This window comes from Chlamydotis macqueenii, chromosome 19 (assembly GCF_036417535.1).
Source record: "Chlamydotis macqueenii isolate bChlMac1 chromosome 19, bChlMac1.mat, whole genome shotgun sequence".
NCBI classification, from domain to species: Eukaryota; Metazoa; Chordata; class Aves; order Otidiformes; family Otididae; genus Chlamydotis; species Chlamydotis macqueenii.
Genome location: NC_141574.1, coordinates 6,625,875 through 6,644,866, shown reverse-complemented (window position 1 = coordinate 6,644,866; position 18,992 = coordinate 6,625,875). Strand labels below are relative to the sequence as shown.

General features: G+C 51.0%; 1 protein-coding gene across 1 annotated transcript in view; it reads left to right on the top strand.

Moving 5' to 3' along the window:
- LRRC75A (leucine rich repeat containing 75A) overlaps positions 1–18,992 on the top strand; it is an 81,353-nt gene that overhangs the window by 37,671 nt on the left and 24,690 nt on the right. Inside the window, exon 3 of the mRNA XM_086763301.1 lies at positions 14,328–14,440. Coding sequence (XP_086619427.1) covers positions 14,328–14,440 — 113 coding nt within the window. The remainder of the gene's footprint in view (positions 1–14,327; positions 14,441–18,992) is intronic.

The window sequence follows — 18,992 nt, the reverse complement described above, 5'->3', positions numbered from 1 at the left end:
AACCCCGTAGGAGATGACATAGACCCCCACTGCCTCTGCTCTTGGCTCTCCCATTGACGCTCTATGACTGGGCAGAGAAGAGGTTCCTCTCACCTTGCTTCTTGGTGATCTGCCCTTCATGGTGGGCAAGAAAAAGAGTGATAAGAGAGATACTCTGCCGTTGGTCATGATGAGCAAGGCTCGCTTCTAGTGTCAGTGAAGCCTCTTGGAGAAGGGTGTAATATTGTGGCAGCACCTGGGGCTCAGCAGCTCTGCCTTGACATAAAAGGAAAAAAAATTGCTGCTCAGCCCTGTCAGCGTGATAGAGCATAACGAGAGCGAATGAATGTAGAGAGCATCTGAACTGAGTCCCTGGTCTCTTACTCAATGCATTGCTCTCCTCCAAAAAATGTCACCTAGGCAGCACATCAAAGAGCCACTCGTGTGCAATCCACACCACAAAACTGATTTGGGTCAAGCAGATTTTGTCCCTTGCTCCCAGAGAATCACAAGATGGAGCGTATTGCTCGGAAAAACTGTGATGAAGAAGCTGAACTTCTTTCACTAGAGCTGCCAAAGGCTGTAGTTGCCCTGATTCAATTTAAATCTTTTCTAAGGACCCTTCTGGCACCGCTCTGGCAGCCAGGAGTGTGTGTCGTTGCACAGAAATACCAGTGCAAAGGCAGGTTCCCATCCCGAGCCCAGCATCCTGGACTGCCCACCCTGCCATGCGCTTCACCCGCCGCCTCTCCGATAACACCAAGTCAGTGTCCCTGAGGGAAACAGCAGATGAAGAAATGGGTACTTCATTAAACAGTAACAACATATTTTATTGATGTTTGCTGGTGGTAATTGACGTTTGAGTTCAGCTCATTTAGCTTTTAATCAGAACATAATTTACTGCGAAGGAAGGAAGCATATTGATTCCCTGCCTCCTCGCAGGACCGTTATTTATTTACCTTGAGCACGGATGAGCACATGGCAGGGACCTCTGACAGTGTGGCTGGAGGGGAGACCTGGCTGGGCACTTGGGTGGGTGTTTTATTATCTATTTCTAGCCTAGCAGATGTGTGAATACTAAGCAAGCAAATGGTCTGCTAGCACTGTGGATTTGCAGGAATGAATGGTTTAATAAGGACAGTTTGAGGGTTTTAATAAGGAGGGGTTTCCGCTCTGTTGATGCACCACTGCTGATTGCTGAGGAATTGCCCAGCCATGGATTAAGGCCACATCTGACTTCGTTCCTACACGCCAGGCAGAGAAGTCCTGCTCACCGTTTGTCAAGATGGGTGAAAGAACGTCTAATAGATATCGCGACCCCATCTCAACTGTTCTGGGGCTGCAAGCAACTGGTACGCCCATTTTTCTACCCTGACCAGTGAAGGCTGTTGGTGCCTTGGACATGTTTTGGTTAGCCCTGTTGCATCCCTGTTGCAAAGCAGGGGCAGTTCCCCAGCGTCAGGAGGAAGGGGTGAAGATGGTGATGTGTTCAGAGTCTCTGGAAGGGCAGAGAAGCAAGCCCTGCCAAGGAGCACTGGAGCTTAGCTAGTGAAGGCTCAACGGCATGGAGTGATGTAGGTACGGAGTCTTATGCAATGGTGCCGCCTGCCCCAAATCCTGCCTTTACCCCATGCTGTGGACATGAAAAAAAATATTGTTTTGCACGTACCCCAAATTCCAGCTTCTTTACTGGGTAGCATGGTCAGCCTTTGCAGGGGGAGATCAGAGGTGCTGGGTACCTGTGATGCTTCAGGGTGAGCTGAAACCCTCGGAGATACAACGCTGTTACTGCCAAGCAGCTCTCCGTGCCCTTTCCTTGCTGGTTCCTCAAGCCCTGTATGAAGAAGGGAAAGAGCAATATTAACATTTCAGAGTAGGGTAAAGGGGTGCCTGGAGTTGGGAAGGGCTGTGCCCAACATTGCAGTCATCAGGGCTGAACCAAACCAGCTCTGGGTCTTGGAAGCACTCGCATTTCCAGTGCTGATCCTGGAGTTTGAAGTTACTCATGTTTAGCCCGTCTGCAGCATCACAGCTGTCTCGATGTACGGTTCTGGCTATTTCTTGGAGCGAAGAGTTTTCCCCTTTGCTACTGATCTCCATGCTCTTGCCTTTGTAGCCCCCAGCACAGATGCCTGGCCGGCGACCCCTCAAGGGTTTGGCTGTGCCAGGTCTCAGAGATGCTTTCACCCAGCCAGAGGAGAGGTATCGGTGAGCAGCATGGCAGATTTGGGGTGGGTCAGGACCCCATGGGGTGCTAATGAGGCGAGAGGAGCCCCTCTCTCTGCTTTACCCCCTGTGTATGACACGTCCTCCTTCCCCGGGGGATCACCAGGCGATTGCCCCTTCCAGAGGGGATGCAGCAGCGCCGTTTCTCTTGAGCAAAAAGTAATAACGAAACAGAAAGAGCCAAAGTCTTGTGGATAGGGAAGCTGCCAGCAGAATTTTCAGTAATTGCACTTCGTAGATGGCAGGGACTGTGATTTCTGGCCAAAGTCCAGCAAGTGATTATCTCATAGTTTGGAGTATTTGGGGATTTGGGTAAGAGCTTTATCCCACCCTTTCCCTCTTCAAAGAGTTTTGCAATCATTAGGTAATTTGCTAATCCTCCCAATTGCTCTGTCACTTTCCCTTTTCTCCTTTCCATCTAGCTTTCCAGGAAATCCTCAGCACAGCTTTTGCGTCTGCAATTTGTAGTTTCGCATCTGCTTGGAGCGCTTGGTGAAGCCACCCTGTTCCCTCGAGCCTTGCTGCTTGCCGGAGCTGTTGCTTGGAGAGCTTGGAACACAGCCATCGCTGTTAGCTGCTGCTTCGTTACACTGATCTTATCTTTTTTCCTTTAAAAAAAAAAAAAAAAAAAGAAAATTCCCAATTCTCTTGTGCCTTCGAGGGCCCCGCAGTGGTTAATGAGCTGAAGGCGAGCGTTGCTCCAAGGGTTGTGCCCCTGGGGTTCACGTTTCCATGCCCGCCTGCAGCGGGAACCAGTGGGAACCCATGCAAGGGGGTCGCTGCCGCCCCTTCCCAGGCTCTCGTGCGCGTCACGAGGCTCCCAGGGGTTGTGGCGAGGGGCTGAGAGCCCCCACAGAATGACAGAAATATTTGCAGCCGTGTCCCAGGGACAGTCCTGCTCTCCTCCAACAGCAATAATGGGCTGGACTGGGGTTTGCTTCCTGTGGGATCCAGTGTGGCGTGGCTGACAGACAGGCTCCGTAGGAAACTTGTTGGGCTGGGAAAATCGCTGTATGCTGTCCTACATCTGGGACAGAAATAACCAAATGATCTACTTCTGGTTTAACCCTGGGGTGAGAGGGGTACAAAGAATGGCGAGAGGTTCCTGCATTTAGCAGCCAAAGGCAGGTGCTGGGCTCCGACCTGCGGTTCCCAACGGGATGCTCCCTGAGAAATGCCGGCTTCTGCGGAGACGGCGGCTAGGGTCTGGCTGAAGAGCTGTGTTTGCTCAAGGCAGGATGGTGGGAGGTATCACGGACACCGTGCAAAGCAATGGGCACCCATCCATCTCCAGCATCCTTCTCCGTCCCACGTGCGTCGCCCCCGAGCAGGGTCTGAGAGCGAAAAGCAAACAGAGGAGCTCCCCTGGAGATGCAGCGCTTGCTGCAGCCTGTGGGCACGTAGGTGAATAGAAGCATCAGGTCTGTAGGTGATGGATGATGCTGTTTGCCAAAACCTGGGGGAGCGTTGTCTGCAAACCACTCTTGGGCAGTGGCAGTGAGTGATGGGGAGCAGCTGGACCCCGCTGGGGAGGAGCTGCCCACGGGCTCTACATCCCCCAGCGCTCTGAAATCAATCCTCCCCGCCTGCGGGCGTAGGAGGGAGGCGAGTGCCAGCATCCACTGAATACTCCGACTTCAGCAGGCGTTAGAGGTCAGCACCTCCGGCCCCTCTTCCCGTTTGCAGTGCAGTCAGCGCAGCACCTCAGATGTTTTCCCGTCTTCGCTGTTCTGCGCCGGCTGTAATGATTAACTTGGGAGTCAGTTGTTTGCTGAGATATTTCCAGGGTAATGAACGGCTCCTCTGGATTTTTAGCTGCTTGCTTTGTTTTGTGATAACTCCCTGTGTGTATCAGAAGGGTACAGATGCATTTGTCATTAAACGGATGGTCCAGTGACCCTTCCAGGCATCTAAATGACCTTTCCCATCAGTGACTTTGTTTATAGCACTGAAAAGGGTCCAATTTATTTGGCTGAGGATCTTGCTGTGTGTGTCAGGAGCACACGCTGGAGTGGTGATGCCCAAAAGCCACCTCCACAGTCGTGGTTTGCTGTGCCCATCTCAGCTGAGGATGCAGTTGGTGGGGTTGGGCAGTGCAGCTAATGGGTGCAAGGCAGCACGCAGGTCCCCTGCCATTCCCCGTGTTGTTTTGACTGCTACTCATTTATCTTCTGCTGTGGAGGCTAAGCTGAGTACCCTCCAGTAGTTCTCACAAAAGATTTTTATATTCTTTTTTTGCAATTTCCCTTTATCTTACGTGTTCCCCTCTGGGCCATCTATCACCTTGAATTTTATTGCCTTCTTTAATTGCTTCTCTGAAGTCCCAGTGCAATATTACTCCAGGATGCTTTTGAATAACTTCCTGAGTTGCTGCGATCCCATTCATCTTGTACTTCTGGCTCTCTTGATAAGCCCTATTGTACATCGCTTTTCATTTTGGTGTGTCAACACTGAATCTAACGCATCACGCTTTGGCCTTTCGTCAAAGCGGATGGTGAGCGCTGCTTGCAGCGGGACCTGAGCTGCAAAATTGGTTTCCGTTTCTTTTCTTTGTTTCTACAAATTTCTTCTTTCAATGTTCTGCTACTGCAGAATTTGGGCTAGTTCAAGGCAGGGTTTAATCGCTAGGGTCCTTGGTACTCTGGGATTGTCCTAGGTGAGCACTCAGTGCTGTGTTGGGGTGCCCAGTGTAGATGTCGTCAGCTGTGGGTTTCCTCAGTTTGACAGTGGCTTTGTGGCGTCAGGCCAGTCCAGAGCTGGGCTGGTCTAGCTGGTTTTTGTAAACGTTGAACAGGAGTAAATCCTTTACTGAGAACGAAAGAATTAACTTTGTTGATGCTGGTTAATCCCTTGCTGGCCATCTTAGGGAGGTCAACACCCACTCCTAGGTCTGCAACCAGCACGTGATGGCAAGATGCGGCAATCTCGTGCCTTTGTGGTTTGGACCATGCTGGGGAGAGGGTTTGCACCATTGATAGATCTGCCTGGAAGCAGAGGATTTGGGGGTTTTTGAACCATGAAGTTAATGCATGTGCCGTGCTTGATGGCTGGGTGTTTGGTTAATTTGGTCCAAGCCAGTTGCTCCTTCTGGACCAAGGAGCTAACGGAGACCAGGTGCAATGAGCACGGTGAGGAGCAGTGGGTCTGGCAGTTGCTCTCAGCATGAGAGCCTGGTTATCCCTGTGGGCGTCTCCTGCCCAGAAGTCCCCAAGCTGAGGCCGCTTATGGTTTGCACCAGTTGCTGACTTTCTCCCTCATTGACTTTTACGCTGCTGTCGACCAGGATTCCCGAAAATGTTAATTGTGCCGTGTTTCCTGCCAGAGCTGATGCTGTCTGCCCTGGCACGGAGTACCTGCCATCTGTGAAGGGACACCTTCAGCCACTGCTCCTGCCAGCGTGTCAGGCTGCTTGGATAAGGTGGGGAAGGCCAGAAGTGCTGCTTAAGCTACACGCTCTCAGCCCGGGGCTCGCAGCTAATCGTCACCCTAACCTTCAATTGGTCTTATGCAAAAGCATCTTCAGCGTGGGGGCACGTTGTGCGGTAGCTGGGGCTGTCGTTCCTGTTTCTGCACACCTGGCCTGATCACTGCAGGGCTGGGCACGGAGTTTGAGGTTGTGCTGGATGGTTTGGTTGCCCGGTTTGGGTTTTGCCAGGTAATGGGATGAGTTTTCCCATCAGGAATGCTGATGAGAAGTGGTTCCTCTTCTCGGTTCTTGCAAGATCTCCAAAATGCTCCTTCCTGTGCAAAAGTGTTGCTGTGCTGGATGGGAAGTTTTACTTTCTGATAAGCTTTTATCAAACTATAGTTTATTGCTTGATAGAAGACTGGTCCTTCTCCTCCTCAAAAAAGTGCCATCTGTTTCTTTGCCTTTTAATTACGCTGCTTTAGACTGCTGCTTTTACCTCTGCCCTTCTTTAAGAGGGAATTTTTGATGGTAAAGCCTATATCCTAGCAAACCAGAAAAAAGGGAGTAGGGTTTCCAGTATGAACAACATTCCTTATCCAGACAACATCTGGAGCTATGTTTGGTGCGTTTGCATTGCATTTCTATGCATTTCTATTTCTGTGTACCTTTTAACATACTCTCAATAGAATTTCCCACAAACCACTTCCTAATATTTGAGATAGTTTTATACAAAAATACCACTACATTAGGTGATTTGAAATAAGCTGTAGTACCTTATTTGATGCTAGACTTTGACCATCTGCAAGCTGTGTTGAGTTCTGGTGGACCCACAGTGGCCACTGTGAAATATGATATTGCACAGCAGAAATGAGAGATTTGTCTGCGGTGGAGACGCTCCTCTCCTGCCAGAGAGGCTCCAAGAATGGGAACCAATGGTACACGGCAGTTTGACAGCTGTGCAAGGGTCTTGTTGCCTGCTCCCAGGTCCGTGACCTGAATCCTTCACCCCATGGAGACAGCTCCACCACCAAGTGCCTTCCGTGGTGGGAAATTGGGAGCTAGTTTGTTTTTGTTGCCTTTTCAAACCTCCTGCTGCTACATGGGTGGCTGGAGAAGAGGACGTAAGCAGAGCTTGGGAAGGACTGGGCAGCGAGCTCACTGCTGGAGCCGTGCTGAGAGAGGGTTCACCAAGCCCAAATCTGAATTTCCCATGCCAAAAAAAAATGCATTTTTCCTTTAAGGAGCCAAATGCCTCTTTTCCTATAAGAGGCCTTGATCCTCTTCCAGGACCAGCTGGTCCTTTCTTGGCCATTTCATAATGTGAATTAATTCTGGGGCACATCCTTCCGTTACAAAAGCCATTGGAATGTCTCTGCTACCAGTGAGTGCTTGGCCCTAACCTTGAGCATGGGCGGTGTTTGGCCCCATGGCTACGTAGATGGGGAAACTCAGGAAAGATCAAGTGGATTAGCTCAGTTGCAATGAACCCTACTGGGAACAACCTCATTCTTATTAAAATGGCCTTTATTAAGTTTGTTCCATTTCTACTCTAATTTGAATTAAAATATCTTCATAGGAATTTCTGCTCGGGGGTATTGGGTGGTGGAATGGACTCATTAAGGGCATATTGTCACTTTATTTGGCTTTTGTTTTCCTCTCTGTAGAGAAGTTATATCACTTAGATCCACCGTGCCCATATCTGCTCGCCTTTGGGCATCATCCCTTTCATCCCTCATTCCCCACACGCCAGAGGACTCTGCAACGATGGAGAGGGAATTGCAGTGTCCTTACGGTGATATTTTAAGGACACTTCCTTGGAGAGCTCTTCCGTACAGCACAACAGGCATTTTTCCATGTGGCTTTCCATGCCTTTCCCAAGGAACTCGATGACCAACCAGCCGTGTTGCAAGAGGGGTTTGTTGCCGGCACGGATCCTCCCCTGTGCATCTGGATGGGGTTGTAGGTAGGAGCAACCACTGAGCCTCCTGCAGTGGGACCATCTCACACCAACCTGAGCGCTCGCTGCCAGCTGGGTGTTGGCCTGTTTTGACCTTCAGTGAGAGAGGAATGGTGGGTTTGAAGCCTTGCCTACCTCCTCAGCTCCTGATCTCACAGGAGGAGAACCATTTGCTGGAGAAAACTCCGTTAGGGCTTCAAAAGGAAAGTCTGGCGGTGGGTTGCTGGGGCCAGGGCTGGCTGCAGCGCAGATGTCTGCATGCAACAATAAGCTGCAATTTAGCCCCGTGCTTTGAAAGCAAGGGGAGGAGGGGGGAAAAAAAAAAAGAAAGGAAAGAAAAAAAAGAAAACCAGAAAGCATTAGATGACTTCAGTTGCGCATGACTACATCAAAAGGGAAGACATTGTAAATTCAGTCCTTATCAAACTCCGGGGCCCTGGCGCCGGGGAGCAGGATGCCTTTCTGGTGCCAGCGGTCGGGGAAAGCCCTTTGCGGGGCCACGGGAGCAGCTCTGCAGGTTTTGGGTGGGCAGAGCTTGCGTTGGCCTGGGTTGTGGGGGGGTTCGGCTGCTCTGCACTGGTGGGTGGTGGACATGGTGTTCACTTACTAATTACCTGAAATGCATCCCTGTGTCTTCTCTTGCTGCCTTCCTAGTAGATGTTTGGAGGTTGCTGTGGCCCACCACCTTTGGCACATGCTAGGGATTTCCTGGCAGGTGAAATCTTTGCCCATGAGGACATTTCTCAGTGCTGAGATAACAATTCCTCTTCGTTTTGTTGTCATCCTTTCCAAACCCCAAAGTCTGTCCCTGTCTCACCATGGGTTACTGGAGATTTGTTCTCCTTTGCTTTGTGTTAATTTGCAAGAATTGGTCTGATGCACGTCAAAGCTATTGAAGATGATCTGTCCTAGGGCTTCCTAGAGCATCTCTCACTATTTTATGTCTTTGTTTTACTGTGCAAAACTCCATTTACCATCATGAACATAGGTGTGGGTTTTTTTCTCTCAACTGTTTTTTTGCTTAAAAGCCCAAACCATTATCCTGTTGTGCTAGCTAATCACCCAAGACAAATAAAACAAGGGGGAGCATTTGGAAAGAAATCCGTCATTCTCTGTATTTTCTGGGTATGAAATAGGTCGTGTTTTAAGGGTCACCGACCATGGAGCTGTATGGAAAGCAAACATCTTGGCTGAGGGGTCTCCACACCAAATATTTCCTATGAACGGAATGGATCCCAGGATGGGTGCGGTTTCCCGGGCCTGTGGCTGCAATGGTTTGTGCATGGGCAGAGATTTTTGTGCACCAAGGTGGCAACTGCAAACCCTGCGGCATCCGGAAAGGGATGATGCAAGTTTGAAAAGTTTTTTAAATGAAACAGAAAAGGGGGGGGGGGAAATTTAAATTTTAATGAAGTCAAAATCATGGTTTTGGAGGGCCAGTTTGGGACTTTTTGCATGTTAAGATTTGCAGAGCAGCACCTTTTTTTTTTTGCCTGGAAACTGATTGCAAGTGACAGAAACATGGGACGATGTAATAACACAAGCGAAAACCTGTCGCTCCCTCCGACGGCCACAATGGCTAATTGTTCTAATTTGGGTCAATCCCCTGCTGCGCCGCAGCAGGAATTCTTCACCAGGGCTCTTTAATCATTAACGTTGGCCTATTTTACACCATGTTTGGCCCCGGTGCAACCCCCCCCAGGGCCCTGCACACCACCAGGCATTCTGCTGCTAGAGGAGGAGCGGGTGATTCATTTCTTAATGAAAACAAATTAATTTGCAATAACGTCTTTAGCGCGAGGCTCTCGTGTGCTTTGTGCCCTCCTCCGAGCTCTCTGGCTGCTGCTTTTGGAGCAGCGCTGAAATTCAGTTTGTGGATACAACCCTTGCCTCCTGGCATCGCCCCGGTGTCGTTGCCGTACAGCGATGCGAGGAGGGCAGGCGGTGACGCCATGGTTACCTGCCCCCAGCAGAAGCACGGTCCTGTTCATCCCGTGTTTGCTTTCCCATGGTGTCACCCCTCTGCTTCCAATTTCCCCCCGTCCCTCCGCCGGCAGAGCGGCCAGGAACGCACCCAAGGACCGCGTACTTGCGGTTGAGCGTGGTGCACGGATGCTGACGGGGCGTACGGGACCTGTCGGTGCGCGGTGCTGGTAGAGGCTGAACAATTTCTCTCCTACGCCACAGGTGAGGGTAAAACAGGTCCCTCTGCAGAAACCAAGGCAGGTTTAGCAGGACACGAGGTGGGTGAGCCTGGCTCCCAGCCTTTGCTTGCTCTTGTTTATCCCTGGGGTTTAACTGATTCCTATTTCAAGGGCTGTGGCTCCTTCCCTTCATCCAGAGCTCTCCTCTCAGGGCTGGAGACAAAATTTGGAGGGAGCTGGTGGTCCCCGGCACATGCCTGGGGCACCCTCTCTGCTGTGGGGATAGACGGGGCTCAGCTCGTGCCTTTCCCCCTCGTTTTCCAGTTGAACAAGATCCCGTTGACGCAGGGCTGGTTACGGAACGCAGATGGGGCGTGTGCCACGAATCCCTCTCCCAGCTGAAATCTGTTAAGGGATTAAAATCTCATGAATCTCCGGGCTCCTCCAGGCAGCGAGCAGCCCTCTCCTTCTCCAGAGGGCTGGAGGCAGGCGAAGACGGAGGAGGAACGAGGGAGAAAGGGGCCCTTTGCAGGGGAGAGCCTCTGCTCTCAGCTTTCCCCTCATCCCTCCTCCGTCCTGTGCTCAGCATCGCGTCTGATGGCTGGGAATCGCTCTGGGTCTCTGCTAGCTTGGAGAGGACATGGTCAAGCAGGAGGGAAGGCATTGCCCAAAATCTGCCTCTCTGAGCTGGTGCTTTGCCCCCTGTTTGGGTGCTGCCCAAAGCAGTTCTGCTGCGTGTGTGGCGCAGGTTTCTGATGTAGGAGCTGTAGCAGGATCACGGCACCGAGAGCTTTTGCAAACTTGCAGATGTTTCCAGATGTGTGGCTGATGGGTCCGTAGGGAGCTCAGCTGAGGGCTCGTCACCAGCATCCTACCAGCATTTGCCATGTGAGTGTGGTGCTAAAGGAAAGGGCACATCCCAGCTCTGTGGAACGGGCTTTTTCCTGGCAGCATCGTCAGCTGGGAAAGCTGAGCTCTCTGTGTGGTCTGTCCCATCTCCCCAGCTCTGAGGTGCTCTGCAGTTTTCCTCCCAGGGGCTGGAAACCAGAGTAACACACGCACGTTCCCACGCACGTGCACCGCGAATGCCTGGTGCTAGAAGGAGCCGGGTCTTCTGTGGTGTCACTGGCCATGCCTTTGCTGGAGATTCATCCCCATGCATTATTTCAGGAGCGACTTCTGCTGCAGTTTGGTTTGGTGGTAAGACGACACGCGTGTCATGCTGGCACGGAGTCAGGAAGCCTGTGGCTGCCCGTGGGGATAGCGCTCGGCATCATCGCTCCATGCGCTAACCGCCGGCTCTCCTGGCAGCCCCGCATGCGATGCTCTCCCCATAAGCCGGGCAGCGAGGTTAAAACTTGGTCGACACGAGTGAGCTGGGCTGATTCTTAAGCTGACTCAGTTTTCAAACAAGCTCTTGGGCTCAGTCCCACCAGGGTGTGCGTCAGCTTCAATTATTTCCTGATAGGCTTGGATCGTAAACAGTGACAAAGCCGTTGTTTAAACCCAAAGATGAGCGTCCAGCGCTGCCTTTGGCACCGCGTCAGCTTCTTCTGCGTGCGTGTTTTCTGCGACCCGGGGCAGCTCTCGTACGCCGGGGTCAGGCCTGGGGCTGCTCTGGAGCAAAGCTCTTGGGAGGAACGGCAAGGGTTTAGGAAGGCACCTGAAAAAAAGTGAGTTCTGGAAGGAGAGGTTTGTGTCTCACCCATGGGCAGGTGAAGTGCAGTGAGGGGAGCTGAGATCTAAACTGGGCCATTTACCTACAGACCAGTGTGGAAAAGGCCATACTTCTGTGACTGTCTTAGACCTTCATGTGGTACCAAGAGCAGAAGGCGATGCATAAGTTGCTATGTGCAGAGGTTTTCTTCTCTAAATCATGTTTTAAACCCCAAAATAGAGGTAGCCTGGTACATACAGGGCTTGTGTCTTGAGCTTGCTCGTGAAGAAGAAGAGGCTGAAAGAGTGGCCTGGCGAAGGATGGGAAGGATGGGCTGGCTGAGGCCACTGAGGTAGAGAGATAAGGATTAAAATATGCTTTGTCCTGCTCTAGCATCTTTACTTAGAGCCCTGGACGTGCTGTATCGGTGTTGATGGACAATTTGCTGGGTTCTGTTGAGGGGATTTCTTTGTGCTGAGTTTCTCAGGACTTGGCTGGATGTGCAGTTCTGGTCTGAGCTGCCACCAGCCATCTGGGCGCACCGCTCGCGAGGTCTGGCAGCTGCGGGCCAAGGGCTGGCACGAGCACGCTGCTGGGGGAAACATCTCTTTGCTGGGGAGAGAAGATGGTCCTGCCACACTTGAGGGTGGTCACTGTAATTTTGGGGGCTGTTGTAATGCTTTGCAAGGGTAACAGCTGAAAAAAAAATAGATTAAATGAAAGCTGGTGGCACCAGGCTGCTTGCTGTGGATATTATGCAAAGGTAAAAAAAACCTAGAAGAGGTGCTTTCTTCTCGCATTAGGGATGCTGGTCATGAGGTGAGGAAGGTGTTGCTGACAGCGGTTAGAGGGAGCAGGGTATGCCGTTTTCTTTCCAAAATGTTTTGAGGCCTTAATTAAAGAATGACTGCAATATGTTTCCAGACTTTCCAGTGGAAAACGTGAAAGAAAACCTTCTTTTTAATTAATTTTTTTTTGGTGCTAATTTGACAGGCTGAGCCTCCTAGGGTGCATCCATCCCCGAGTCCAGAGCAGTTGGTATTTCTTGTGGCTGCGTCGCCTGCGGGAGAAGAGGTTTTGGCATGCCTGAGGTTTGGCATAGGCTGACATCCCATTGAATTTACAGGATTAAAACCCTTCTGTCAAGTTAAGCGTGGTGATAAATGAGATGTTGAGAAGTACAGGTTTAAATATGCTCTTAAACCCGAATTTCCTGGGAATCGGGAGGTACGGCTTGCGGAGCTCAGACGTGGAATTCCTCCTGACTCACACATTTTCTGCTCGTGTTGACACGGTGTTTTCCACGCACCCTGCCCTGCTGCTGTCTGTGGATCCGGCGTTTCCATCTGAGCTCCCGAAATCACCGGCCACCCTGATGGAGCGGGCTGGTGTCGGTACCATCGCTTTGCTGCCGGTTAGCGCAGCTGGAGCTGGGCAGGCATCGCCCCTGAATTAAATCAGCTTTTGATTAGCGATAGTCGCCGCATAGGCACCTGGGCATGTCTGGAAATAAATTACCCCGATTTCTGTCTAGGCTGTGTCTTACAGAGTGGATTGAACAGAAAAGCTAAAGACCCCAGGTCCTATGCTGATATTTCTTCTCCATCTCAGATATGCCTTTTCTGTCCTGGTTTGCTGTTTTGTTTTGGTTTTTGTTTTTTTTTTTTTACCCTGAGAAAACTTGCTGTAATTGTTTCCCTGCACACCCACAGGTGATTTGTCAAAATCCCTGTTGCTCCTTGGTTCATTCAATATTTATAATGTCTTCATAAGGCCGGTCCCGCTCTGCTGACTTGGAGGCGAGGAGGGAGAATGCATTGCATAAATTAGGCTGCACGAAACACGCAGCTTGCAGCTCTGCCGGGGCGCTCGGGCTCGAAGAGAGGACGTGAAGGCGGCAGTAATTGGGTGTCCAGGTGCAGCATCCTCCTCAGCATCCCTGCCCAGCTCATCCCAGCAGACAGCAAAATCCTGAGCCATCAGCGCGAATGAAGAACAGCAACGAGCCAAGCCCAGGCCGATTGCTTATTTTAGGGATTCCTATTTAATTTCTGTGTCTTCTTTACAGTGTTTCACGATGCAGAAATTTCATAAAACCAGGCAGACTCCACAAATTGTCACCTCTTGATTTCTTTTTATCATTATTGTTCTTTAGGTCAGGTTAATCTCTGCTTGTGACCCTTTGGAGAGCAAGCCAGGCAGGGCAAGACGAGTGGTTTACGTTATTGGATGTCATATCATGCCTTAAGTGTATAAACATCTCGAAATGAAACATGATTGAATGGTCCAAACACTGGTATTTGTATTTTATTTTTAGGAACCAAATTCTCAGAGACTTACAGAGTTGAAGTTTTCCAAGCCGCTATCCTTTTGTGTGTAAATTTTCATCAGAATTGAGAAGATTCTGCCAAAATCTGTTTTCCTTGAAGCTTTTTTTTTCCCTGATAAATATATGTTTTGAGAGTTTCTGTTGAGCACTGTTCCTGAGGTCTCCGTTAGCTCACAAAGCCTCTTAGTGTTTGCTCTTTTGTAAAGCAGTTTTGATGGTGATGGATGGATTGTTTGGTTTATTTAACCAACCTCTGTAAAACTCTAGAGCTATTATGTAGTGTCAAATGATAACGGTGCTGCTGCTGCATGAGTTGCAAAGAGACGACACCGCCGTGCAGATCCCTCGAACCCCAGCGCAGCAGCCAAGGTTCCTTGTTGTCCTTAACCAGGCAGGACTCGTGCTGCCACGTTTTCGTCCATGGGTGCGCAGGACGGGGTGGCCCTTGGCGAAACGCCCCTTCCTTGCAGCATCTTAGCAATCAGTGGGGTTTCTTTTTCCCCATACGATATTTAGCATGGTCCTTTATGACTTGCCAGCTCCTGGCAGGGAGCCGCTCTGGGGTCGGAGCATCCCACAGCGACACTGCAGACGCCTTACCTGGCCTCCCTCCCTTGTCTTCGCAGGAGGGGGACTCCCTGGGGGCCATGGAGAAGCTTTGCCGGCAGCTCACCTACCACCTCAGCCCCCACTCGCAGTGGAGACGCCAGGGCATCATGAAGAGGAAGCCGCAGTCCTGGTGAGTCGGTTTGAAAAGCCATTGTCGCCCCGGTGGGTCACTGTCCCCTCTCCGGTCCTTGCGTCCTCGAAGCCGCTCACGGGACCAGGAAGGGGGTTTTTCCATGATGCTTTTGGCCGCAGCGTGCGAACGCGGGTGCTGGTGGGAGCTGCCTGTTACACACCTGCAGCAAGAGGAGGAACAGATCCACCACGATGGAGGAAAGTTGCTTAAAACCAGGGCTGGGAGGGAGCCAGGAGGTCAAAATCTTCCCAGCTTGGCACAGCCTCCAAAATCCGCAGTAGTCTCCAGTCTCCCTGATGTGTTTCCCTTGTGCGTGGTTGTGTTTTCAGGTTGCTTCACCCCCACCCACAGGCGTTTTTCTCCTTTTCCATTTTCCTTTCCCTCTGCAATCCCAGTTGCAGAGGAGAGCAGCACGGTAGTGCCCAGGGAAGGGGAATGGGCTGGAAATCCTGGACCATCCGTCCTCCAAACATCCCCACACTGCGCATTGCAGAGTGGGAGACAAACTGCTCCAAAACATCCTAATTAGCTGATAATTAATGTACAGGCACATGTGTTTGCACAAAGGGTAAAAATAGGGAGTAAATGACCCCGGTCCCCTCCTCACCCAGGTCCTCAAAAAAGCTGCCAGCATCCCAGATCCACAGAGCAGAAAACCCTGTGGATGAGGCTGATGGGAACGGAAAGGGCTCCTTGTTTTCTGTGATGTTATGCTTTATATATTTATTATTTTTGTTTAAGGAAATGAGAAATACAAAAGAAGCCGCAATCTAGCAGAGTCAGGATTTGTACCCAGGTGCTGGCTCACGGTCCCAAGAGAGGTTTGGTTCCTGTTGTAGCAGATGCTATTTGTAGCCGCAGCGGAGACTAATCCCGTGAAAAAGCTTAGTCTGAAATGGAAGGAGAGGGGAGGAAAATGGACGAGGGAATAAAGGACTGCATGGCCGAATAGGATTAGGACCACATCTCCTGGAGACCTGGCTCAGCATCCTTGCACCCTGTTGTGCTCAGACGCCCAAACGTGGAGGAACGCCTCCCTTCCATTAGGAGTGGTAACGGTACCTCTGTGTGTTGAGCGTTTTTAAGGTGGATTGATGACTAAAATTTGCTTTTTCCCATAAAACATCAGAAACAGAGGGACTGTGTGCTGCAAGGCTGTACACTGCGGGCTGGGCTCAGCGCACGGAGCTGGATAACGATCTGGGAGCTCGGTTACCCTCATGGGGTTTTTTTCTTAATTAAAATAGGAAATGCACACCCCGTATCATCCCGTCAGGGCGTTATTAAAGCTACGCTGATGTAGCAGTGGGGAGCTCTTTATAGCCCAAAAGACAAGAAATTCTTGAAAATGAAAAAAATTTAAAGCAGCGCTTTGTGCCACTCTGTCTTTAATTACCAATCCCTGTCCTTAATTATCAGCTTGGAGCGGCTGGGCGAGCGCGTCCACGTGCCAGAGATTTGCGAGGCTTTATCTTACAAGCCTGCTGTAACGCTTACCTTTCCTTGGAAAAGCCAGGAAATAGCTGAGGTTTTTCATGGTTTTAGCAGTGGGGGTGAGGTTTTGGCCGTGAATGAGCCGTGACCGCACAGCTTCGACCCCGGGGCTCCAACGCAGGCTGCTGGCTCTGCCCAGTTCCTTCCACAGCCAGCGAGTGTTTCCCCAGCCCCCTGCTCTGGGTTGGGGTTTGCAAGTGCCCTGCGATGCATCCGAGGGAGCGATGGGGTCTTGCTCCCAGGTATTGGCGTTAGCTTGACCCAGCCCTCTGTCAGACGTCGTAGGAATTTTCAAATTTCACCTGATCTCTTGTCTCCTGCATGGTGATTCTCGATCTTTTAATGAGTGTTTTGTTCTGTTCCCTGCTGACCATCAGGGACTGCAGCACAATGGCAGGGGCTGGGGGAGCTTGTCGTGGAGAACTCCCAGTCCAGAGCTGCGGAGTGACTCAAAAATACTTTGTTAATTAGAGATCTGTATCTTCACGATGCATTGTGCTTCTGGTTCCGTCTGCTGGAGACACCCTCGTTAGCGCGCTGACTCGTAACAAGCAGGAACACAGGCATCGTAATCTGCGCCTTCATTAAGAGGCATGGTTTCTCCAGGCTCACGGCTGCACCCGTCTCCTGATGCTCACTGTCCCTTGTCCCCTGCAGCTGGGTTAGACACGTTAGAAGGGTCTGGGAAGGAACTGGGGTTTAATTATCCCTCATTATTTGGAGTGCATATGTGAGAAATGGAGGCGGATATGCTGTCGCGTCGGCTGCGTTAGTACAATGCCGATCCCTCTCTTTGATTAAAAGTTTTCCCCGTTTGTGTGATCAAGGGGGTCTCGGGCACTGCTGGGCTGTTTCTCTCTTCTTGCTCAGGGGTAGTGGCCTGGATGTCATTGTATTGCCACCTTCTCGGATGCCCACAGTCAAATTTTTAGTGGGATAGCATCCCTCCCTCACTAAATGCCCGCTGACATCTCCAGTAGGCATTGGGGAACGTAGCCACAAGCAGTGGGGTGGGTCAGTCCCTCCTGGACCAGCCCATCCTGGGACCCCCCGGTATCTCTGCCAAGGTCTCGCCGGCACAGTGAGCGAGAGCTCTGCACTGGGCGCAGCTCGACGGAGCCCTGAGCGAAGCCAAATAGCTGAAATTGGCCTAATCAGAAAAATAATTGCAAAGGAAAATTGCTTTTCTTTATTCCACGACTGCTGTATTCGTTACAGATGATAATGGGAAGCAGGGCAGCTGGAGGAGGAGGATGGGGACAGGTGATAGAGAGAACTGGAGCTGATTTTTTTTTTTTCGGTCAGTCATGCTACAGCCAGGCAGCCCGCCACGCAGGCAGAGAGGGATGCTAGCGCTTCCCGTTCCGTCTCACCCCAGGCATCGCGTTTGGTGCGTGCACAAAAAGAGACAAATCGAGGGAGAAGCTCTCAGCACTGGCTGCCCCGCTCTGCCGTGCTGCCTGGCACCAGAGCACCAAAACTTGTGCCAAATTACCTTTTTTTTTTTTTTTTTTCATATTATAAATCTGTCTGTTCCTCGCTTGCTGTCTCCCTCTCCGTGCCTCCCTCTGAATCGCGTGTATTTATATTAAACATCCAGGATGAAAATCGGCACTTTGCCTCTTAGGGCAGCCAACAGCAGAAGGATGAAACCAGCCTGCTGAAGGAATCTGTGCGTCTCTGGCTCTGCCTAGGGACACAGTTGCGGTCCGGTCTTTACCTAGCAAGTGTTGACCTGGATCCTGGAACCCCCCTGCTCCTCCTGCCGCCAAGCGCTGGCCTTCAGCAGCACAAAGGCAAAACCAATCACGGCAGCTCCGCGCAGCCGTGATCGCTTTGGGGCGCGGACTTCTGCACTTCATAGGGAACGAGGAGGTGTCTCCCAGGGGAAATGGCCTCTGTGACTTTGTGGGGTCTTTCCCGTCCCCAGAGAGTCACGGCCGGTGCGTTACCTTTGTTTGCTGCCCGTGTTTGTGGTGACAGCGAGGAGGCAGGGAGCAGCTGGGAGGGGATGGAGCGGAGGTACCTGCCCCGCTGGGCTGAGCAGCGGGCAGAGTCTGAAGGAGAATCGATGGTTCATATCGTAATTCCAAACCTAGCCCTGTTTTCCATCGGGTGAAACCCTTTTTCAGACACAGTTCTGTTGATGTCACTGGAGCATGCAGCATGGGAGAATGTAGGATGGAGCAGCTCAGTCTGCGTGCTGGAATTAAATGGGGTCAATCTGGACCTAAATCTCTGGATTTTTTTAAACTCCCTTTCATTGCACTCAGTCGCTGTTCTGCAGTGAGTGGAGAAACCCCCCAAATGAAGGGGTCCACCCCAGGGTGAGCCAACGTGGCACTTTCTTCACTTTCTAAAACCATTTTACATTTCAGAGCTCCCAGCGCTCGCTCATGCAAACCCTTGGTGCTGGGACATGTGAAGGGCAAGGACCTGATTTTTTTTTTTTTCTTTTCTTTTTTCTCTGTCCACACAAGTTTTTCAGGTGGCTTTCCTTAGCCCCAGCCAACTCTTTCTTTGCCACTTGTCCTTTTGGCTGATGGTGGGGCCGGCCTGGATGCCGGGCTGGGGCGCGATGCAGATGTGGGCAGCAGCTGGGAGCGTTTAGCGCAGCACGAGGGCGAGGGGAATGTCAGCCCTGCTATGAGATCTGCTCCGCAGCCGCAGCAGGAATGAGCCCGATGAGGATTCACAGGAAGAGGGGCCGTTTGCTGTTTCTCCTTGCAGGGAGCACTGCGGAGCGGCTAGCCAGCTTTCCCACAGCTGTGCGTGAGCTCATTCCTATGGCTGATGGAGAATCTTAATTATTTCCCAAGTATTTGTGTACATAAAGGATGGACCGTCTAAACAAGGTCTTAAACAAGGGCTACATTCTTTGCTGGCACTAGTAACACCAGGAATGTAATTTATTTGCATTTTTTTTTCCTAAATCCAAGAGTTGCCCTTCTTTGAGGGGCGGTAAAATGCATTTCACGGAGGACGGATGCTTTGGGGTCCTCCTTTATACTTGGGAGTCAGCCTGAGCTTCCCCACTTTGCTCTCTTAAGCCCCT